Below are 24,186 nucleotides of genomic sequence, written 5' to 3' on the forward strand. Positions count from 1 at the left end.
TGATGGGAATTGTAGTCCAAAACATCTGGAGGGCCAAAGGTTGGGGATGCCTGACTTAAAGGTTAAGAGATGACGGGTATTGGAGGAGAAAAGTCACATGGGTGTATTATTTGTTTTCTATGTGTGTGGTTATTGTTTTGTATTTTTCATTTCTAACGGATTAGTGTACATGGGGGGGGGGGGGGAGAGAGGAAAAAGGAAACCCAACCATGTTCTTAGAACCCAAATGCAAGAAAACTCATCACCAGCCCTTGCTCAAAAGGCGGTTTCACACTGTCAACACCCAGCAGACTTATCTTTTAAAACGAAATCTCCATTGGTTCACGGGACTAAGAATAATAGAGATAGTGTTGCCCACTTGATTGACAATTGTTTAAGCAATTAGGAAAATGCTCTGGATCTGATCATCTTCCCGCTCAAATCATTGCAAATGATTGGGTAAATAATTGTTCAAGGGCTGCAGAGTCCGTGTTTTTTTTAAAAAAAACCTTCTACATTAAAAGTATCAGAAGGCAATGTCTTTTATTTACTAAATATCTATACCCCCCTTTCATCCGAGGATCAAAACGCAGTCTACGGTGTAAAGACACAAAAATGAATAGTATAGTAGCAAACCAAAACAATAACTCCCCATAGAACTTTTTCCAGAGGACCAGATTTGATGAAGTGAAAATGCGTGAGGGCCGACCAAAGTTATTGAGATTCTTTTGGGATTGAAGCTGTTGAGCTTTTTTTAGGATTTACCCCAAAATTGAGCTTTCTTTAGAACTGAAGTTTTTGAACTTGGGGGGGGGGGGTTGAAGCTGACCTTTTAGGATTTTACCCCAAAGTTGAGCTTTTTTTAGGATTGAAGTTGTTGAGGGGTTTGGTTTTTTTTGGACTTTACCCCAGGAAATAAACCGGATTAAACCGACCAGCGTGCCAGATTGGGCCCCCGAAACGGACCTTGGACATGCCTGCTTTAGAACAACCAAATGAAATTTCTTCATCACATAGATCTTGGCGCAAATTGAGCTTTGACTTCCTCCCGTCCCCCTCCCTGACTTCCAGATGAGGCCCCTGGAACGCACTTTGGACATGCCAGGTTTATGGGGAGGCATTGCTTCTGCAAAGCAAAGATTCCTTCTCCCCTCCCCCTTATCAAACCAAGATATAGTGGTACAGTGGTACCAGAGAGCCAGTGTGGTGTAGTGGTTAAGAGCGGTAGTCTTGTAATCTGGGGAACCGGGTTCGTGTCTCCGCTCCTCCACATGCAGCTGCTGGGTGACCTTGGGCCAGTCACACTTCTCTGAAGTCTCTCAGCCCCACTCACCTCACAGAGTGTTTGTTGTGGGGGAGGAAGGGAAAGGAGAATGTTAGCCGCTTTGAGGCTCCTGAAGGGGAGTGAAAGGCGGGATATCAAATCCAAACTCTTCTTCTTCTTCTTCTTCTACCTCGGGTTACATATGCTTCAGGTTACAGACTCTGCTAACCCAGAAATAGTGCTTCAGGTTAAGAACTTTGCTTTAAGATGAGAACAGAAATCGTGCTCTGGCGGCGCGGCAGCAGCGGGAGGCCCCATTAGCTAAAGTGGTGCTTCAGGTTAAGAACAGTTTCAGGTTAAGAACGGACCTCCGCAACGAATTAAGTACTTAACCCGAGGTACCACTGTACCTCCGGTTGCCAATGGGATCAACTCCGATCAGATCCCAAGGTTTCCGCAACCGGAGGTACATGGCACGGTAGATGGTTTTGTTAGCCAATGGCCTGGGAGAAAAAGAATGCTTTTGCTTGGGCTCCTTAAATGAAAATAAGGCTTGAATAAAATGTGATCCATTTTGATAATTCTTGTATTGTTATTATAAATATGAGCTTCTCAAAACACTGCAGAAAGGGACACGGGTAGCACTGTGGTCTAAACAACTGAGCCTAGGCCTTTCCAATCGGAAGGTCGGCGCTTTGAATTCCCGCATCAGGGTGAGCTCCCGTTGCTCTGTCCCTGCTCCTGCCAACCTAGCAGTTCAAAGTGCAAGTAGATAAATAGGTACCGCTCTCCGGCAGGAAGGTGAACGGCGTTACCGTGTGCTGCTCTGGTTTCACCAGAAGTGTCTCAGTCATGCTGGCCACATGACCCGGAAAAACTGTCTGCGGACAACACTGGCTCCCTTGGCCAGTAAAGTGAGATGAGAGCCGCAACCTGTCGTCCGCGATTGGACTTAACGGTCCGGGGTCCCTTTACCTTTTTTTTAAAAAAAGTTGCAACTTCTCTGAACTTTTATCTAAAAAGTGTGGCACGTAGCGGCACTAAAGGGCTGTAAGGGATTAGCAATTCTGCAAATTCTGTGATGGCGCATGAGCAGATGTCGAAAACCAATGTTTCAACTGGGAACAGTCTTCAGGAAGAGAAAGTTCTTCTCCAACTCTGCTAAGCTGGATTGCAAATGCTGAGGTCCCAAGCTAGGGTCTTCAACATGCGACAACCTGGCTGCTAATTGGGGGGGGGGGGGCGGGGAGAGAGAGAGAGAGAGAGAGAGAGACTAATACAGGGCATTCTCTCTACTTTCACCTGCAAAGTTTATCCCGGACTGGCTTGGGAACCCTGCAATGGGTATATCGCAAATACCTGCCAGCACACAATAGGCGACTTCCGCTCCAAGATGTACTGAGTTAGAGGTGATGGTTCGAGCTCGTACTTGTCAAAGGGAAGCTTGTCGATCACCATGGGCTCGCAATCCGTGCAGGAGAACCTCACCACTGGGTGGGCTGTGCGGGGAGGCTAGGAAGTGGGGGGGAAGGAAGAAAGGGAATAAGAACCATTTGGAGGAAAAGGGAAATAACAACAACAACAATAATAATTCATTATTTATACCCTACCCATCTGGCTGTGTTTCCCCAGCCACTCTGGGTGGTCTCCAACAGAACATTAAAATACAATAGTCCGTCAAACATTAAAAGCTTCCCTAAATAGGGCTTCCTTCAGATGTCTTCTAAAAGTCTGGTAGTTGTTTTTCTCTTTGACATCTGGTGGGAGGGCGTTCCACAGGGCGGGTGCCACTACCGAGCTTACAGGGCGTCATCCCAAGAGCCAATTGGCCAGCTAGGCAAGAACGTTAATTTATTCCTTTTTTCATAATCCTCCACAAAACATCGCAAAGAATGGCTAGCTCAATAGCTATCCAGCACCAAGTGTTCAAAATGTAGAATACATTAGTCACAATGTTCCAGAAGGCTGGTCTGTAACAGGGGTTGGCGAACTTTTTCAGCAGGGGGTCGGTCCACTGTCCCTCAGACCTTGTGGGGGGCCGGACTAGATTTTTGGGGGGAAGGGGGGGGATGAACGAATTCCTATGCCCCACAAATAACCCAGAGATGCATTTTAAATAAAAGGGCACATTTTACTTGTGTCAAAACACACAGATTCCCAGACCACCCAGGGGCCAGATTAAGAATGCGATTGGGCCGGATCCAGCCCAATCGCCTTCTAAATCTGGCCCGCAGATGGTCCGGGAATCAGTGTGTTTTTACATGAGTAGAATGCGTGCTTTTATTTAAAATGCATCTCTGGGTTATTTGTGGGGCATAGGAATTCGTTCATGTATTTTTTTCAAAGTATAGTCTGGCCCCCCACAAGGTCTGAGGGACAGTGGACCAGCCCCCTGGCCTACATGATCCCCCCAGTGGGAGAATTAAGAGGTTGCAAGGGGGGATATTAGGGTAGGGGTCAGCAAACATTTTTAGGAGAACGGTTCATTGCCCCTCAGACCTTGTGGCGGGCCGGACTGCGCACGTGCAGCAGAAGGGGGCTTCTCTCTCTCCCCCAGCCCCTCCCCTCCCCCTGCTTTTCTACCTCCTCCGCCGCTCTGCCTGTGGTTGGGAGCCGCCGCCGCCTCTGCTTTCCGGGACAGCTTTCCAGGGCGCCAGGCACAGGGCCCACAGACGCACCCAGCTCCAGCCAAAGCCCCGCCACACAGCCGTCACGATGCCCACAGCGCGGCCATGGGTGGAGAGGCCAGAGGGCAGATGGTGAGCCTGGGCCACACCTTGGCACGTGGGCGACGAGGCTTCGGATTGGCTGGCACCAATCAAAGCCCAGCTCCCTTCCTTCGCAGGATGGGGAGAAGCCGGGAGGGAGGAGGCAGTGTGGGGGGAGGCGCCTAAAAAAAAATGCAAAAAAATGGCGCAACCCGAACAATCACGCCGATCCAAGCGGCGATTCCAGGACTGTCCGTGGGCAATTGGGCCTGATCCAACCCGTGGACCTTAGTTTGCTGACCCATGTATTAGGGCTACCCAGTGTTACTTGAGATTGGATGTGATCTGAAAACAGAGAATCAGAGCTGGAAGGGAAAGCAAGGATCATTTGCTTTTCCTGCAACCCCCTGCAACGCAGGAACCTTTTTTGCCCAAGGTGGGGCTCAAATCCACGATCCTGAGATTATGAGTCTCATGCTCTATCGACCAAGCTGTCCAGCTACTTTCCACCACATTACTAATGGTCACCAAAAGACATTTGCGTTGACCGTATCTGCAAAGAAGCTTGAAAGCACTGCGACATACCAGTGTTGGTGAATTTTGATCGGGCCAAAAGGATTCTGGAATTGGCCAGTGCCCAACAGGAACGCCCGTTTTAGGATTAGGCCTCACATAGATGAGCTTATGACAGCTGTGCCATGGCTGAGAACCAAAAGAATTGATAGGTCTGGTGACATCAACAAGTCCATCTAAAATCCAAAAGGAGAACAATAATAAGTTAGTACAGCACATTAGGTCTCGAGCATTACTTTTCCAATCACTACTTAGATGTGTTTTCTCAAAGCCACGCGCGAACAGATTAGCTGTAAAACTGATAATTTGAGTTGGAAAAACAAAGAAGTCTGTGTAGTGGTTGCACATCTAAGACTGTTTTGGGAAAAGTAGGTCTATTGACTGGTTTTGTGCCTAAGATAATTTGGGGGAGGGGAGATTAAAAAGTCTGCGTGGTGGTTTTGTGTTTAAGATAAAGATTAGTTTTGCATCCAAAAATGAAAACATGCAGCAGGAGAATCATTTCCGGAGCAAGAAATGAACCAGTTTAAGCATTCAAAGAACTGAAGATAATTGTTCAACAGAAATGTCAGAAGCAAAGTTATAATACAATATTGTGTACAGAATCTACTCTGGTTTTGCAATATCATCCTTTTTTTTACCAAAGACGTTTACACATTTGCAAACCTTAAGAGTTTACAATGGTCATAAAGCCTTTACCATACCTTCCCCAATGTAGGGTGGATCGGGTCCCGATTTCTCAAAGTTTATGACAACACCACTCTGAACTTTCTGAGCAAGAGATTCTAAACACTGGTTCAGCATCCTCTGAGTCCGAACACAATAGGAACGTCCTATAATGGAAAGCGAAGCGATAAGGAGATTCTGAAGGCAACGTGACTTGTGAATATGGCAAAAGGCTACTATTGAAACAGACCAGGGGTCAGCAAACTTTTTCAGCATGGGGCCAGTCCACTGTCCCTCAGACCTTGTGGGGGGCTGGACTATATTTTAAAATATAAAATAAAAAATGAACAAATTCCTATGCCCCACAAATAACTCAAGAGATGCATTTTAAATAAAAGGACACATTCTACTAGTGTCAAAACACACTGATTCCCAGACTGTCCGCGGGCCAGATTTAGAAGGCGGTTGGGCCTTAGTTTGCCTACCCATGAAGTAGACTTTCCATCATGCCAGCTTATGGGAAAAAAGAAGACATCAGTATTGTTGCATGGGAGGTACAAGCGCCCCCTGCCATTGTCTTCCCTATGGCACCAATGCCTGGCCTGATTAAAGCGGAGGATATTTAACTTTGCACACAAGCTGTTGAATCTTGTTCATCCCCTTTGTAAAGAAGCGCCACTGAACAGAATACGATCGTACACGGGTTTCGGTCTTATCATACCTCAGATCAGGCATCCCCAACCTTTGGCCCGCCAGATGTTTTGAACTAAAATTCCCATCATCCCTAACCACTGGGGTCCTGTAGCTAGGGATCATGGGAGTTGCAGGCCAAAACATCTGGAGGGCCGCAGGTTGGGGGTGCCTGCCTCAGAACAAAACTATGGCACAGATTCCATGTTTTCAAACAGCCAGTGCAAGGGCTGTTGTGCTAGTGTAAGGGTGAGAATAGCTGCACAATAGCAACGCCAATGGGTTTACTTTGAGACTGCATGGGCAACAAGACGGATCGGGGCTACAGCAATCTGTTGCGTGACCAGCCATGAGAGACACAGTGACTTCCTGTAGCCTTCTCTCATGCAAGCCATTCTGCTAGCTCATGAGGTACACCACCAAGGAAGTTGAACCTGGCGCTAGGTTGAATGCCTACCTGTGACTTCCAGGTTTAGCAGGAAATAAAAACTTTATCTCAGGGGTCAGTTCATGGTCCCACAGACGCTGTGGTGGGCTGGAGTGTGTGCGCGCATGCACAAATGCTATTAACGACACTGCTTCCGGTGCGGAGGAGGCACGAGCAGTTTCCCATTGGCTGCAGGAGCTTCCTTCAGGGGCACAGTTACCCCATTCAGGACCTTTTTGCAGATATAGGCATATACACATAAATGTAAAATGTATTTTTCTGTCTACTGTATTCCTCGAGACGAGTGACATGAAATAATCTTCTAAGTGTCTAATGATAGGGTTGGCAGACAAAAGAACCTGGCACTGGGAGATGCTGGCACAGGCAGACAATGATCTGAGTCTAGGTTCCCTATCTTCATCTGTTCCACTCTAGCTAGAAAAACTAGAAGTACAGTGGTACCTCAGGTTACATACGCTTCAGGATACAGACTCCGCTAACCCAGAAATAGTACCTCGGGTTAAGAACTTTGCTTCAGGATGAGAACAGCAATCGTGCTCCAGCAGCAGTAGGAGGCCCCATTAGCTAAAGTGGTGCTTCAGGTTAAGAACAGTTTCAGGTTAAGAACGGACCTCCAGAACGAATTAAGTTCTTAACCCGAGGTACCAGTGTATCATAATCTGCAGGAGTGGTTAAGGTTTGTTGATTAGTAGGTCTTTTGGACTTTTTTTCAACCTGTCCAGTGGGGGTAAGCCATAAACAAACTCCACCTGTTGAATAGTCATTATGATCTCTACTTCCTTTTTCAAATTAGTGAGTTCATTAGAGAAGTTCTTCATGTATTCTTCTGTCGTTTGTATGAGTTTGTCATAATCAAGTTTGTTTAGCTTGGCTTCACGACATTCTTTCGCCGCCTCTATATCCTTATTAATCTGGTCCAAACTGGCTACGAATTGTTCTATTATTAACAACATTAAATCACTGGAACATTTGTTGAGAATTTGTTCACACCCATTTTTCCACAAATCTGTTATCCTCTTTGAATTGAGTAGGTGCCTTTGGGATGCGTAACCCTCTAGGAATCAAATTATTCTTAACATACTCTGTAAGTGAGGCTCCATGCCTCTCTAAACGTCCTTTTTGCTTAAATACAGACTCAAAGTTCATGTCACCATTAAGCACCTGGTCACCTTCACTCTGAAAGAAGGTAAACATGTTTAATAACTTGTCTTTTCTACATCAGTGTACCCATTTTTTTTTTAGTATAAACAGCCACAACAAAACGCAAAACCAAAACAACCAGAAAACCTAAACTACTTAAAGTAGCTTTTCAGCTGATCACGAAGTCCAGTATGCCTGCCAACCCTATCATCTTCATTAGACACTTAGAAGAGTATTTCATATCACTCGTCTAAGGAATACATCAGACAGGAAAATACAACAGAAAATAGAGAAATTAGATCAGAACGTACTATGGCACTGACAAAACAGGATTTGTATTTTGTACATACTGGACCTGGTGATCAACTGAAAAGCTACTTTTTAATGTATTATGTCACGAAGTAAGTAGTTTCTAGTAAAGAACTTTGCAATTGTTACAATATGGCCTATTACGTGTTTTTTTCAACTGGATTTGTGTAATACAGGCCTTCTGGTGGTTTTGGTTTGACACAGGCATCTAGGCACATATAGACAGGAATGAGAAGCTTAGCCAGATGTTACGTGTCAATGCACTAATGCTCTTCATGATTTCAAAGTAGATGGATTGAGGTTGGCAAACCAAGAAAAAGGCGCAAAAAGGCTACCTCCTGTGACTTCACACATCTGTGTAATGGCAGACTCATCTGTCGGGACACTTCCTAGCTGTTCGGGCTCCACTGAAGAGGCTCCAGGTAAGCGCAGCACGAGGGCAAACAGCCTCTGATCCCAGCGAAACGGTTCTTTGGTTAACTCACTTCCAGGAAGGGGAGAATTCAGAGGAAGATGAAGCTAAAAAGGAAGGCAAGACACCTAGAGACTTTGCTAGAACAGTAAGCTCATCTGATTCCTTCTGAAAAGGAACCACAGAATCACAAATCACAGAGCTGGAAGGGACCGCAGGGAACATCTAATCCAGGGGTCAGCAACTTCCATGTTTGCATCTTCTTCCAGCCTGATCTCCCTCTGAGCAAGACAGGAAGAATGGGATAGAAACATAACTAATAATTCCACATGCAATGGTTATCAAGCAGCTCTAACACTGCAGGGAATATCAGACAGCTGTGCTTTTTAAACTCCTGGCAGGAGAACACATTCAGTGCAGCCATATTCCAGTTGAAAGCTTACCTCCTCCTGCACACCTGCCATATTTGTCAACTTGTTTCCATCCGTGATAGTAATTAAAATCGAGGGCTCTAAAAAGAATGGGTTCCTTCCCTACAGAGAGGAGGGAAAATATATCTGCGTTAGCGTTTGAAACACAAAGGATCCATTAAAGACAGGGAGGTTCAACAAGGTCGATCGCGATCTACTGGTAGACCCTAGCGAGGTTTTGGTAGATCGTGGTCAATCTCTGGCTCCCTTTCCTTAGCGTCGCTAAAACTGACTCCTGCCATGCCCTTTTTGTGAGTGATTTAACCCTTTTTTCTGCCTTTAACCTCCCCAAAAACATTTTTTTAAACGGGGATTTCCTCCCGAAAAAAGCCCCCCCCCCAACAACTTCCGGGGTGGCACCACCGGCAATGGCGGACTCCCTCTGAACCGGAGGGACCAGCTCCGCATGAAATGGGTCTTTTCCGCTGCGGCGTAGCGGGGACCCTTCTGGAAATCACAGGCGGATGAAGCCTGTGACCGTGGGACTCGGCGGGCACCCTTAGCGCCCCCCAACCAACAAAGGAACCCACAAACGGGCTCCGAAGTGAAGAGGGGGAAGTGGCGTGGTGCTGTGAGTTAATTGCTTTTTCTGTGGAGCGAAGCCGCATAGCCGTTGCTGGAGAGCGCTGCCTGCTTCCTGGGACAATTTGGCGTCTAAAATAACCAACCGTGAGTACTGGAACATTAAATATTTGGACTTCAAATAAGAACTGGCGAAATAAAAAGGAATTTGGACTTTAAAATTAACCCTAATTTGGTACTGAAACGAGAAGGTTTAAACAGGAAGTCACCCTTCCGTTTCCTTGTAGTCAGAACAAAGCAAAGACAACGCAAACTAGAGCCTTAAAAATCACTTTTAAAGGGTCGACTTTCATCATTTAAAATCGCTGAACCACCCTTCGGTAGCAGGAAAAGAAGGGGGACTTTTTCCTGAGCTGTTTAAACCTGCAGAAGTGAAGCTAAAGCAAAGTAATTTTCCACCGTCCTGACCCTGGAGCGGGGTGTCAGAATTGATGTTTGAAACTCATTGACCAGAAACAAATGTCTTTGACAGATAGTTAAAAGAAGAGAAACATTGTGACTCCATTGTTTCCTTTCGTCTTTTAAAAGAACAAATATGGACAAAATATCTTAAAAAAGAAACTTTGTTGCTATAGTTTTCAAGAAAAAGAACAACCAGAAGTTTTCCCCCTAGAGGGGAACTGTGAAATTGTAACTAAATCCTGGGAACTTGCAGCTGTTACTGATTACTGGTTTTCTGCTGCTCCAGAGAAGCGGACACGGAGCAATGGATCCAAACTACAAGAAAGAAGATTCCACCTAAACATTAGGAAGAACTTCCTGACAGTAAGAGCTGTTCGACAGTGGAATTTGCTGCCAAGGAGTGTGGTGGAGTCTCCTTCTTTGGAGGTCTTTAAGCAGAGGCTTGACAACCATATGTCAGGAGTGCTCTGATGGGGTTTCCTGCTTGGCAGGGGGTTGGACTCGATGGCCCTTGTGGTCTCTTCCAACTCTATGATTCTATGATTCTATGATTACAACTGTGGGAAAGGATTTGTGACCTTGTAGGACAATGCCTTCAGAAGCACTGTTGGGTGCTTTCTGTAAAATAAATGCCCTATTGGATCAGTTAATTCAGAAGACGGATTTTATGACTAATGCGGCCAGAACCTTTGAACAGGTAGTGGGAAACTATATGGAGCCCACTCAGGAACCAAAACAGGAGCGTGCCATGACAGAACAACTGAAAGAAGAGGACCTTGCTGAATCTTGGGCGCCAGGGATGGAGGGACTTTTGGCCCAGCAGGAAAATGAGCCTTTGGATTTGACAAATGAACTTGGAAAAAACTAGATTTGGAAAGACAAAGTTTGGACTGATTTGGAAATGGGGGGTTGGACTGACCCCCCTATGCAGGGATGTTTGGACTTTCCAAGTCTGGCAATGGGCCGTCAGAGGTTTGGAGCTGCTGGGACTCCCAATTTGGAGGGAATCTGAAACATGTTTTAAAATACCACATGGAGTCTAGTCTAGACTATGAGAAAGGGGCTGATTTGTTGAAATGGGTCAAAAACACTACCAAGCTGGAGTTCCCACGAGTGAAAGGAAAATATGAAGAAGAGCTGCGGAAGGGACATGGAAGAGATTTGAAGGCCTCGGATATAAGATCACCAGGTTAATGTGCCAGACTAATGGGTTAAAAAAAAAGGACTGACAATCCCGGGACCGGGGAGAGGGGATGCTGGAAGAAGATTGGATTGTTTTTATTCTTTTTTTTCTTTTTATTATCAGAAATGTTTTATGAACGTTGGAAAAATGTTGAAATGAAATTACTTGGCTCTTGTAAAAATGTTTAAAGAATCAGGTAAAAAGGTAATGGTTATGAGAAGCTGGTAAAAATAAGATTTAAGTCTTAAATTTTAAGGTTTTTTATAAGATAAGATGAAAATAGAGTAAGGTAATGTAAGGACAGAATACTATGAATTATGGAAAGGATTTGCTGTGACAATTATTAATCAAGATACAAGAGATGGGAGGAGGAGGAGGTCATGGAAAGAAGGTAATGAAATTCGAGAATTTGAAAATGATGGTTTTATTTTTTCTTTTTCTGTTTTTGTCTTTTTTCTTTGTAACTTTGTCTTTATATTTCTTTGTAATTTTTTAAAAAAACTTTTTCAATAAATATCGTTTTTTTAAAAAAAATAAAAAGCCACCCCCAAAGCTAAACACTTTCACCCTGAACCCCTAAAAAATGGGCCTTCCTCAACATAAACCTCAACAATCTTGACACGTGAACCCCCCAAAAGGGTAGCCGTGTTGGTCTGCCGTAGTCGAAATGAAATAAAAAATATTCTTCCAGTAGCACCTTAATGAGACCAGCTAAGTTTGTTATTGGTATGAGCTTTCGTGTGCATGCACACTTCTTCAGATATACTGAAACAGAAAAGTGGTTAGATCACCACAAGTTTTTAACTCTGAGTAGATCCCTTGGGAGTTGGCCACCCCTGCATTAGAGCCATCAACATGCAAATGAGATCTATATATCTACATAGATCTGCTCTGGCCCGTGGCAGAAAGTATTTCAGCTCACCCTACAAGGTACTAAATAGGCAATTTTCTCAGGCTCTGGTAGTTGCAGGAGCAAATAGCAGTGAGTTCCCCAAGTGGCCTGTTTGCTTTATTTTAAATGTGCCAGCAAATATTCACATCCTAAAGATTAGATGCTAAGGTTTTTCAGGCAAGGCAGTGAGGAAATTAAATTAAATTAAATTAAATCCATTACCTGTCCATAGTTGTCTATTCCAGACACCAATCTGTTGAGGTTGAGCAAGTCAAACGAGGATCGAAGGGCCTGTCCAAGGGTGGTCAGTCCTGACGCTTGCAGATTTTTCAGTTCATTCATAAAAGTGGCATGGTTCTCCTTCCATCCAGCCTGCAAAATAACATTATTCTACACTTTGTGACAGCCATACTTTTAAAAAAATGTCTCCAAGACATATATAATTACTCTACATTTTCCCCATTCTTTGACATTTTTTGCTTGGATTGATCCCCAATTGTCTCTGTTAAGTCTGGCCAGTTCAATATAATCAAATAATTTATTTATTCTTTTTTTGCCGGGGGGAGGTTAATTTCTTTTTTTCCAATTTTTGGAAATGAGTGTTCTCGCAGTCCCTATAGCAAAAAGGAAGATTTTCTTGTTTCCTTTGGCTATATCTGTGTCCATTATCCCTAAGAGAAAGGCTTCTGTTTTCTTTGCAAAAAAAATGTTAAACGTTTTCTTTAGTTCTTTATACACCGTGTCCCAGAAACTTTTGATTTTTTGGCAAAACCACCTCATATGTATGAGTGTCCCCTCCACCTTGTTACACCTCCAACACAGATCTAATTTTACATACATTTTACATATTTTGGCAAAAAGCAGTGTCCCCAAATCAATACAGTGGTACCTCGGGTTAAGAACTTAATTCGTTCTGGAGGTCCATTCTATAGCAGAGTCTATAACCTGAATCATCTGTAACCCGAGATACCACTGTACTTGGACTTGTTTCAATTAACCTCTGCAGGATGATTTGTGCTACATAGGTTATAAATGGTTTAAAAGGGGGTTATAACAAAGTATGAAAGAGAATTTACTAGAAGTGAAAAAGAAAACCGTGCAAAGCATGAAGGAAGTCAAACAGTAGGAAAGAAGAATGGAAATATGGTGTGGGTGTGGGTGGGTGTATATCAGTATTCTTTTGTTCGTTCTTTTTTCCCCCTTTCGTTTTATTCTCTTTTTTTCAGGTTTATTTTGTTTTTGTTGCTTTTTTTGTTATGTATTTAAGTTAATAATACAGTGGTACCTTGGGTTACATACGCTTCAGGTTACACACTCTGCTAACCCAGAAATAGTGCTTCAGATTAAGAACTTTGCTTCAGGATGAGAACAGAAATCGTGCTCTGGCAGCGCGGCAGGCCCCATTAGCTAATGTGGTGCTTCAGGTTAAGAACAGTTTCAGGTTAAGAACAGACCTCCAGAACGAATTAAGTACTTAACCCGAGGTAAAAGGTAAAAGAAAAGGTACCCCTGACCATTAGGTCCAGTCGTGACCGACTCTGGGGTTGCAGCACTCACCTTGCTCTATGGGCTGAGGGAGCCGGCGTTTGTCCGCAGACAGCTTCCGGGTCATGTGGCCAGCATGACTAAGCCACTTCTGGCGAATCAGAGCAGCACATGAAACACTGTTTATCTTCCTGCCAGAGTGGTACCTATTTATCTACTTGCACTTTGACATGCTTTTGAACTGCTAGGTTGGCAGGAGCTGGGACTGAGCAACGGGAGCTCACCCCGTCGCGAGGATTCGAACTGCCGATCTTCTGATCGGCAAGTCCTACGCTCTGTGGTTTAACCCACAGCGCCACCCGCATCCCTTTAACCCAAGGTACCACTGTATTAATAATAATAATTTATTTGTACCCCGCCCATCTCACTGGGTTTCTATCTATGCGGCTTCCAACAAAGATTAAAAATACATTAAAATGTCACACATTCAAAACTTCCCTAAACAGGACTGCCTTCAGATGTTGTAAATAAACTCAATAAAAATAAAAAATATTTTAAAATATATAGAATTACTCTTTTGCTCAATACATTCGAGGTGAGTATGAAAGATGGCCTGGAGCTCCTAAGACAGGTAAGTTTTGAGCAAAACCACCAGCCAGAAGCATTTCCAACTTAAGGATCCACCCCCCGCCCAACAAAACACAAATTTTCACTTAGAAACTCAGATAAGAAGAAGAAGAAGAAGAAGAAGAGTTTGGATTTGATATCCCGCCTTTCACTCCCCTTCAGGAGTCTCAAAGCGGCTAACATTCTCCTTTCCCTTCCTCCCCCACAACAAACACTCTGTGAGGTGAGTGGGGCTGAGAGACTTCAGAGAAGTGTGACTGGCCCAAGGTCACCCAGCAGCTGCATGTGGAGGAGCGGAGACGCGAACCCGGTTCACCAGATTACGAGACTACCGCTCTTAACCACTACACCACACTGGCTAGGCTCTAAATACCTCCTTAAAACTACTCTCGTCAGCTGATATAAATAGGTGAACCTGGTGAGTAACTACAGTTCCCAACCCCTATAGTGATAATTTGCCTTCTGATCTTATTTGATTTTAATCCAATTTTAAGCTGTATTTCAGTCGATTGCCGAATTTTATGTTTTAATGCAGGCATAGGCAACCTTGGCTCTCCAGATGTTTTGAGAGTACAATTCCCATCATCCCTGACTACTGGTCCTGCTAGCTAGGGATCATGGTAGTTGTAGGCCCAAAACATCTGGAGGGCCGAGGTTGCCTATGCCTGTTATGATGTATTTGTATTTTGATGTTAGCCACCCTGAGCCCAGTTATGGCTGGGGAGGGTGGGATAGAAATAATAATAATAATAATAATCATAACAATAATAATAATAATAATAATAATAATAATTATTATTATTATTATTATTATTATTATTATTATTATTATTAAGGTTACAGTTGCCAAATCAGAATGCCTAGTTGCCATTTGGGGGCTAAGCGGCTCAAAAGTTGCATTTTTCAATAGGACCTTTGGGCTCCGCTCCTGAAATTTATTCCAGTTGTTCAGATGAAATATAACAGAGAGAATTATACAGGGTGGGGTGTTAGTGTGTGAAAACAGCCAGGATCCAAGGAGAATTTTCACGCAATTTAGGCTCATGCAATTAGAAAAAACCTCGTGTTTCGCTTATTGTATTTTAATATTGGACTATTGTTCTTTAATATTTTGAGTGGCTGGGGTATAAATAATAAATTGTTGTTGTTGTTCAACCAACTGGGCTTATTTTGGGATTAAGATAAAGCTAATTGTGGTCTCTTTCCAAATAAGGTATAAAAATGGCGGGGAGCGCCAGAGAAAAGGGTCACCAACCATTCAATGTGAATTTTTCTCATTTTATTCCCTGTGGGTTCAATAAGCCATAGGGCGCAAACCACAACTAACACGTGTATCATCCTTTTTTTGTAGAATGGACTAGTGGTTATAAAATAAATTGCTATTAAATGAAAATTTTTACAAAAAAAATAACTGCTTCTTTTGTACAGGTTTAAGGTCTCTTTGAGCCTGAAATAACTCACGCATTCGTGAGAATAGTTAAAATTGTACCCTCTTATGTTACAATGTTATCTGAAGTTATTTCATCTACAGTAACCCTCTGATTTCTTCTCGCTCGCTATCATATATAGCAGCAGGGTTTCTCAGTTCTCCAAGTGATTGACTTTAGCTGCACAACCAGGGTGGATAAAAATCAATGATTTTTAATGGATTTTTTTGATCTAGATTGGATTTTTAAAATAAAATGCTTTTGGAGGAAAAAAATCTTCCTAAAGATAGTTTTCTATTTAAGTGACATTCTAATCTAAAGGCTATTCTTCAGGAAATAAGGATTTGTTTAAAGTTTTTCATGTGTGCTAAAACTCAGTCTAAGGGGTTTTTTAAAAAATAAAAAAGTTTAACCACATCAGTAAACAAACATGGATACATATGCTATAATGTTATTTCTGTAGTTAAATAAATTGTTTAAATTGTCATGAAGGAAATGATTATTTTTCTTCTTCCAATCGAATACAGGGGTACCTCGGGTTACAGACGCTTCAGGTTATGCGTTTTCGGGTTGCGCACTGCATCAAAACACCAAATTGCACTTTGCGCATAAGCACCGAATCATGACCTGCACGTGCACAGATGCGGCACTGCGGGTTGCAAATGTGTTTCCCACACGGATCATGTTCGCAACCCAAGGTTCCACTGTACAGCAGAAAAGTTGTCCAAATAGAAACGATAATTACATAATGAACGGTCTATGTCTTTCTGATAGTAGAACCAAATCGGTCATTTTTGATGTAACTGTAAAAACTACTCTGAAAATTTATGACTCCAAAAATGAAACCTTCTTCTGGTTCTTGATATGAAGAGGATACCAGCAAGGTTGAACCTTTCTGTAAAAAAATGATTTCAATCCAGCCTTACTGACTAGTGATTTACCCGAGGTACTATTTCTGAGCGGAATCTGTAACCTGAAGCGTCTGTAACCCGAGGTACCACTGCAGTTTTTGCTGTTATATAAAAAAAATGACTGATGTGGTTATGCCAGCCACGTCCAACAGGTAGATCGTGATCCACAAGCAGATCACTGAACATCTGGTAGATCACCCCAAAGTAGCTCAACAACTTTGGCTCTCTTTTAAAAAGCTCGACATTTTGCCCTGCACCCCCCAAAAATGGGGCTTTCCTCCTCCCAAAAAAGCTCAGCAACGACCTGAACCCCAAAATAGAGGGTATATCACCGCCAGTTTTTAACTCCGTGAGTAGATCGGAGTCTCTTGGGAGCTGGCCACCCCTACATTAGAGAAGTGTTTCCCAACCTTTTTTTGGGCAAAGGCACACTTGTTTCATGAAAAAAATCTCGAGGCACACCACCATTAGAAAATGTTTAAAAAATTAACTCTGTGCCTATATTGACTATATATAAAGTAACTCTCTTTAATAGGAATCAATGAAGGCATATTCTACATATGTAGCTGAAATAGTCGAAAAAATTCTGAGTTGTAAGAATGGGCTTGTATCATGCCAGATGGGGAAAGGTCACTTTTTACTTATGTAAAAAATAAAAATAAAAAAATAGTAACAGCATAGAAGGTAATGGTTAGGCTAGCATCCCTCTTCCAAATATGCTAGGTTTTTATTTGCAGGGACTGTTCTACATGGGAAAGCATTCAGCACTGTCATTCTCCCATCTGCCATCTGAATTGGTACTATTCTGGGTCAACTTACTCTGCTGCATGTGTAGATGAAAATGGCACGAAGTGTGGGGGAGGGGGCAGAACAGGTTTCAGATACAGGATATTAAGCATACACGTACTTCAGATTGAACTGGTTGCTTGCTTTGCAAGTTTTCATTTCCCAAATGACTGCCTTGGCAAGCGCAATTACCTACCAGGCTCAACGCCGGTCTCGTGCTGCCGCTTCCCGCGCTCTCAAGGACCCGGGAGGAGGAAGGCGTGAAGGGAATCCCGAAGGCGCGAAAACCTCGCGCATGTGCAGGCCTTCCGCCTGCGACAGCCCAGTAGGCCGGCCGAAGCGAGCAGCGATGGGATGTGGGAGGGAGCTCGCCCGCCGCCCCGCGTGTGCCTATGTGGGGCACGTTACAGCCCCGTGACGTCAGCGCCACGCAGGCAGCCAGGCAGGCAGACGGCGAGAGCCCCGCGCTGGGTGGCCTCTCCTCGCCGCCGCCGCCCCGCCTCTCGCCGCCCGACTCGCCCGCCTCCCTCCCACGGCACACCAGGCAACGTCTCGCAGCACACTAGTGTGCCGCGGAACACCGGTTGGGAAACACTGCATTAGAGGATCACAGCCATCACCATACAAATGATAGAAAAACACCAGGGTCTGCTCTGACCCCTGGCAGAAAATATCTCGGGGCACAGTACAAGGTACTAAATAGGCAATTTTCTCAGGCTCTGGTAGTTGCAGGAGCAAGTAGCAGTGAGTTCCCCAAGTGGCCCGTTTGCTTTATTTTAAACGCGCCAGCAAATATTCACATCCTAAAGATTAGATGCTAAGGTTTTTCAGGCAAGGCAGTGAGGAAATTAAATTAAATTAAATCCATTAGCTGTCCATAGTTGTCTATTCCAGACACCAATCTGTTGAGGTTGAGCAAATCAAATGATGATCCAAGGGCCACCTCCCTAAAAAAAGCTCAACAACTGACCTAGATCCCTGGCTACCCCAACAAAGTTTGTTCTGGTACAGGTTTCCTCACCCTCAGCCCTCCCGATGTTTTTGGCCTACAACTCCCATGATCCCTAGCTAGCAGGACCAGTGGTCAGGGATGATAGGAATTGTAGTCTAGAACAGTAGGAGGACACCGCTGCAGTTCTCTCACTGCAGATTTCAGCATGGCCCAACTTGGCCCCTCCAGCTGTTTTGGGACTACAACTCCCGTCATCCCTATCTCACAGGACCAGTGGTCAAGGATGATGGGAATTATAGTCCCAAAACAGCTGCCTGGAGGCACGTGGGTGCAAGGTGGGGATGCTTTATAGATAATAATAAGAATAATAAAAATAAATTTATATTCTGCCCTCCCCAGCCATAACCAGGCTCAGGGTGGCTGACATCAAAATACAAATACATTTTAAAATGGGATTAAAATCCAATAAGATCAGAAGGCAACTGGCAAATTATGATTATAGGGTTTGGGAACCTTAGGTACTCACCAGGCTTACATATATATATATATATATATATATATATATATATATATGCCGGTGAGAGGAGTTAGAGAGGCCTCTTATACATAGGATCTTGTAGGAGGAGAGGGGTCAGACTGGGCCCCAACCAAAGGCCTGCCGGAATGATATAAATGCATAGCATGCATGCAGCACACGTATTTACACACACACAAACATACAGTGGTGACAGACAAGCATTCACACGCAGGGGGAGGGTGCACCTTCATCTTTGGATGTGCCTGCAAACGGTGATTCGTTTTATCTTAAGTTCAAACAGCCCCCCCCACCCAAACAAAAAGGAGGCCGTTTCCCATCTTTTGGCCTCTTGGGCAGGCATGGCCAAACTTGGCTCTCCAGCTGTTTTGGGACTACGATTCCCATCATCCCTGACCACTGGTCCTATGAGCTAGGGATGATAGGAGTTGTAGTCCCGAAACAGCTGGAGGGCCCAGTTTGCCTATGTCTGATTTAACCTTTGGCCATTGCTAATTGGAATCCTCCTACCTGCATTCCAGAAGCTGAGCTATATCAACAACAATTTATTTACACCCCACCCATCTGGCTGGGTTTCCTGCTCTTGGGAGACGGGGGGGGGGGCCTTGTGGGAGGGAAGCCCACTCACCTGTCCCCAAACTCCCCCACTCCTTACAGGCAAAGGCAAACTCGGCCCTCCAGCTCCTTTGAGACTACAACTCACACCCTCCCTGCCACCGGTCCCGCGAGCTAAGGATGCTGGGAGTTGTAGTCCCCAAACGGCTCGCCCGCCAGGCGCTCCGCCTCCCCGCTGCCTTCCTCGGGGCGGGAGGTGCCGCGTGGTGTCGGCGGGGCCTTCTTCTTCTCCTCCGCCTTCCTCTTCTTCCTCCTCCCTCGCTCCCTCCTCCTCCTCCATCTAATCAGCGCCTTCAGCCTCCATACAAAAGCAAAATGTCCGCCATCTTCGCCCGCGGCGCGCCCGGCGGGGGGAGGCGGGCGGCTTACCTTGATGCAATAGGGCGCCTCGTCGAAGGTGACCAGCATGTACCTGTCGCCGCGGCTGGCCGGGTCTCGGGCGCGCAGCTGAAGGGGAGAAAACGGGAGAAAGGAGCGCGTTAAAGGCGCGTCTGAGGGGGAGCGGGGCGGGGGGGGGCTCTCGACACGCGTCTTCCGAACGTGCGAGCGGGCGCTCGCGCTCGGGAGCGCGGTCTCTGAGGGTGTGTGTGCGCGCGCGGACTCGGACGGCCACGTCAGGCGGCGGGGCGGGGGGAGGGCGCGCGCGCACCTTCATGAAGAGCTCGACGGCGCCCTTGGCCACGTCCAGGTAGCTGGTGCCCAGGTAGGCCCGCTGGTTCATGGAGGCGGACGTGTCGATGAGGAAGAGCAGGATCGGCATGGTCCTCCGAGGGAGGCCCGGCCGGGGGGCAAGACGACGAAGGGAGGCCGCAGCCCACTCGCCCGCGCCGGGGCGCTGCTGCTGCTGCCGCTGAACGTACGACCGCCTCCCTCGAGCCGCGCGGACGGACTGACAGGCTCTCGGCTCCTCCCGGCCGAGCCGCCGCTCGGGGGCGGCGCGTGACCCGAACGCCGGAGCGCCATTGGCCGGCGACGAGGCCGTCGTCTGCATATGCATGAGGGGCGGGGACTGCGACCGCCTCGGCCCTCGCTCCCCTCTCTCCACCCTCGCCACTTCTCTCAGGATGCGATTGGCTTATGCGTTGCGGGCAGACGTCAGGGGGCGGAGCTGGGAGGGATGATTGATGGGCGAAGGCGGAGGAGGCGGCAGCATTAGGGCCAACATGGTCCAACTCGACCCTCCAGCTCTTTTGGGACTACAACGCCCATCATCCCTAGCTAACAGGACCAGTGGTCAGGGATGATGGGAGCTGTAGTCCCAAAACAGCTAGAGGGCTGAGTTTGGCCCACAACTCGGGTAGGGCGTTGGGTTTCCAGGTAAGAACAGGACATGGGATCCCAGACCTAGAAGGTGCCAATGCCCTTGAGTAATCGTGCATGGGCAGTACTAGATTGACATGTAAGCTCAACAAGCTCTAGCTTAGGGCCCTACTTTCTTGGGGGTCCCCAAAAGAAATAAAGGGGGAAAAACTGGATCTACATTTCCAAAATATAAGATAAAAAAACAAATAAAATAAAACCGACATACATCAACCATGTTTTGTGTTATGTAGGCTCCTATTTTGTTATGTGCAAATGGCTTTAGATACCTATTAGGTCCATCAATGACCATATAGCATATACTCAACACATAGAAATAGCAACAATTGGTTGCTGAGGGCCTCTTCAAACCTAAATCCAGGCCTCTGTCTATCTATCTTAAATCTATTACCTATCTATCTATCATCTATCTAATCCAAACTTTTTTCAAAGAGGGCCATATTTGATGAAGTGAAAGGCCGTGAGGGCCCACCAAAGTTGTTAATCTTTTTTTAGGATTGATGTTGTTGAGGTTTATTTTTAGTATTTTACCCCAGGAAAAATAAACTGCCACAGGGGTTGGATTAAACTGACCAGCAGGCCAGATAATAATAACAATAATAATAATAAAAATTATTTATACCCCGCCCTACCCAGCCAAGGACGGGCTCAGGGCAGCTAACAACCAATAATAAAAACAAGTTGATTGAATACAACTTAAAAGCAAGATTAAAATACAACATTAAAACATTAGGATGCAGCCTCTTTACAGGAGGAGAAAGGAAAAAGAAAGACGGAGAGGGACTCAAACTGATTCTAAGCCAAAGGCCAGGCGGAACAACTCTGTCTTACAGGCCCTGCGGAAAGAAATCAGATCCTGCAGGGCCCTGGTCTCATGAGGCAGAGTGTTCCACCAGGCCGGAGCCAGTGTTGAGAAGGCCCTGGCTCTGGTTGAGGCTAATCTGACTTCCTTAGGGCCCGGGACCACTAGAGTGTTGCTATTTATGCACCTTGAGGTCCTCCATGGGGCAGAGCGGGAGAGGCAGTCCCGTAGGTACGAGGGTCCTAGGCCGTGAAGGGCTTTAAAGGTCAAAAGCAGCACCTTAAATCTGACCCTGTACTCCACCGGGAGCCAGTGCAGCTGGAAAAGCACTGGATGAATATGCTCCCATGGCAGAGACGCTGTGAGGAGCCTCGCTGCAGCATTCTGTACCCGCTGGAGTTTCTGGGACAGCTTCAAGGGCAGCCCCGCGTAGAGCGAATTACAGTAGTCAAGCCTGGAGGTGACCGTCGCATGGATCACTGTGGCCAGGTCGGGGCGGGAAAGGTAAGGGACCAACTGCTTGATGCGGCGAAGGTGGAAAAATGTCGCCTTGCACCAGAATCGTGGAAAGAAGCGTATATTACACTCATACCAAAAACAGAGACTGAAAAGACTCAACTTAAGAACTACCGCCCTATATCATTACTTAATGTAGATTACAAAATTTTTGCAGACATTTTGGCAAAGAGATTGAAAAGAGTGTTGATGGAAGAGATTCATAAGGACCAAGCAGGCTTTCTCCCAAAAAGACATTTATCAGACAATGTGAGGAACATAATAGACATTTTGGAATTACTAGAGATGAACATAAACACTAAAGCAGTTCTGATCTTTGTGGACGCGGAGAAAGCCTTTGACAATATTTCTTGGAGTTTTATGAAAAAGAATCTTCATGGGATGGGGGTAGGCCAAGGATTTGAGAATGGTATGGGTGCTATATACTCTGAACAAAAGGCTAAGTTGATTGTAAATAATGTGATAACTGAAGAATTAGGGACATGACAGGGGTGCCCAATTTCCCCATTACTTTTTATTTCAGTTCTGGAGGTGTTGCTAAACATGATCAGAGGTGACCAGCTGGTTAAAGGGGTACAGGTCGGAGCTAAACACTACAAGTTAAGGGCCTTCGCAGATGACTTAGTACTTACTTTACAAGAGCCAGACACTAGTACAAAAAGGGTTTTAGAGCTAATTCAAGAATTTGGTCAAGTGGCTGGATTTAAACTGAACAAACAAAAGACTAAGGTTTTGGGGAAAAAATTAACAGTCATGGAAAGGGAGAAGTTTCAGAATGAAACAGGCTTGATGGTGGTTAAGAAGGTGAAATACCTAGGGGTTTACATGACATCTAAGAATTTGAACTTGTTTAAAGATAACTATGAGAAATGTTGGACAGAAATTAAAAAAGATCTAGAAATATGGTCAAATTTGAAGCTTTCAATGTTAGGCCGAATTGCAGTTATTAAGATGAATGTATTGCCTCGAATGTTATTTTTGTTTCAAACATTGCAAATTCTTGACAAGATGGACTGTTTCAAGAGGTGGCAGAGGGATATTTCGAAATTTGTCTGGCAGGGCAAAAAGCCCAGAATAAAATTTAAAATATTAACGGATGCAAAGGAAAGAGGGGGATTTGCCCTGCCGGACTTAAAACTGTATTATGAATCAGCAGCGTTTTGCTGGATGAAAGAGTGGATGCTCCTCGAGAATACAGATATCTTGGATTTAGAAGGTTTTAATAATGAATTTGGATGGCATGCATATTTATGGTACGACAAAGTTAAGGTGCATAAGACCTTTAAAAATCATATTGTTAGAAAAGCATTATATAATGTTTGGATTAGATATAAAGATTTGATGGAAAACAAGACCCCTAGATGGTTATCGCCTTTGGAGGCTAAAGCCCTGAAAAAACTTAATATGGAAGCCAAATGGCCAAAGTATTGTGAAATTTTGGAACAAGATGGTGACAAATTGAAGTTACAGAGTCATGAGAAATTGAAAACTAAAGTACGAGATTGGCTCCATTATTATAAAATAATGGAGGTTTATAAACAAGACAGGAAAATTGGCTTGCAGGTGGAGAAATCAAAATTAGAAACTGAACTGTTAGAACCCAATACTAAGAATTTGTCAAGAATGTATAACTTGTTGCTGAAATGGAATACACAAGATGAAACAGTTAAATCAGCTATGATTAAGTGGGCACAGGACATTGGTTATAATATTATGTTTGCGGACTGGGAACGGTTATGGACCACCGGTATAAAATTTACGGCATGTAATGCCTTAAAGGAAAATATTATGAAAATGATTTATAGGTGGTACATGACCCCAGTCAAACTAGCAAAAATCTATCATTTGCCTGACAATAAGTGTTGGAAGTGTAAAGAAATTGAAGGTACTTTCTATCACCTTTGGTGGACGTGCCCGAAGATTAAGGTTTTCTGGGAAATGATATATAATGAAATGAAAAAGGTACTTAAATGTACTTTCCCTAAGAAACCAGAGGCCTTTCTCTTGGGCATTGTCGGCCAATTGGTGCCAAAGAAAGACAGAACTTTTTTTATGTATGCTACTATAGCAGCAAGAATACTCATCGCAAAGTATTGGAAGACTCAAGATCTACCCACTTTGGAAGAATGGCAGATGAAGGTGATGGACTATATGACATTGGCTCAAATGACCGGCAGAATCCGTGACCAGGGGAAAGAGACGGCAGAAGAAGAGTGGAAGAAATTTAAAAGCTATCTTAAGAAATATTATAAAATTGATGAATGCTAAAATGTTGAGGTTTATAGAAAGAAAAGGAGATTACAGCGACAAAATATTAAGTAAAAGAAAAGAATAAAGAAGGAACATATTTGATAAAACTAAGTTTAGGATTTGCTGAAATAATTTTTGGAAACTGGGATGTAGAAAGGGGAGGTTTGGGGGAGTCAGAGAAGTGAGGGTTATGAAAAAAAGGATAGGAAATTATACATGTTTGTTTGTATTTTTATTGTTTG

The 24,186-nt window shown here is 44.6% G+C and overlaps 1 protein-coding gene across 3 annotated transcripts in view; it reads right to left on the reverse strand.

The window, feature by feature from the left end:
* Window positions 1-19,927, reverse strand: part of LOC308579383 (integrator complex subunit 6-like) — a 45,439-nt gene extending 25,512 nt beyond the window's left edge. For 2 of the 3 annotated variants that reach the window (XR_014004454.1, XM_081180410.1), the window contains exons 1-8: window positions 19,706-19,924; window positions 19,426-19,503; window positions 11,941-12,090; window positions 8,633-8,722; window positions 8,113-8,296; window positions 5,229-5,357; window positions 4,537-4,700; window positions 2,603-2,755 (exon numbers count right to left, since the gene is read on the reverse strand). Coding sequence is in view for 2 of the 3 variants with exons in the window: in XM_081180410.1 (XP_081036536.1) it covers window positions 2,603-2,755; window positions 4,537-4,700; window positions 5,229-5,357; window positions 8,113-8,296; window positions 8,633-8,722; window positions 11,941-12,090; window positions 19,426-19,503; window positions 19,706-19,816 (1,059 nt within the window). In the remaining variant the exon portion in view is untranslated. Of the gene's footprint in view, window positions 1-2,602; window positions 2,756-4,536; window positions 4,701-5,228; window positions 5,358-8,112; window positions 8,297-8,632; window positions 8,723-11,940; window positions 12,091-19,425; window positions 19,504-19,705 lie in introns of all 3 variants that reach the window. The other variant, XM_081180411.1, reaches the window with a different exon arrangement.
* Between the last annotated feature and the right edge of the window lie 4,259 nt (window positions 19,928-24,186).

Source organism: Podarcis bocagei (genome assembly GCF_964188305.1).
Source record: "Podarcis bocagei genome assembly, chromosome: Z".
Taxonomy (NCBI): domain Eukaryota; kingdom Metazoa; phylum Chordata; class Lepidosauria; order Squamata; family Lacertidae; genus Podarcis; species Podarcis bocagei.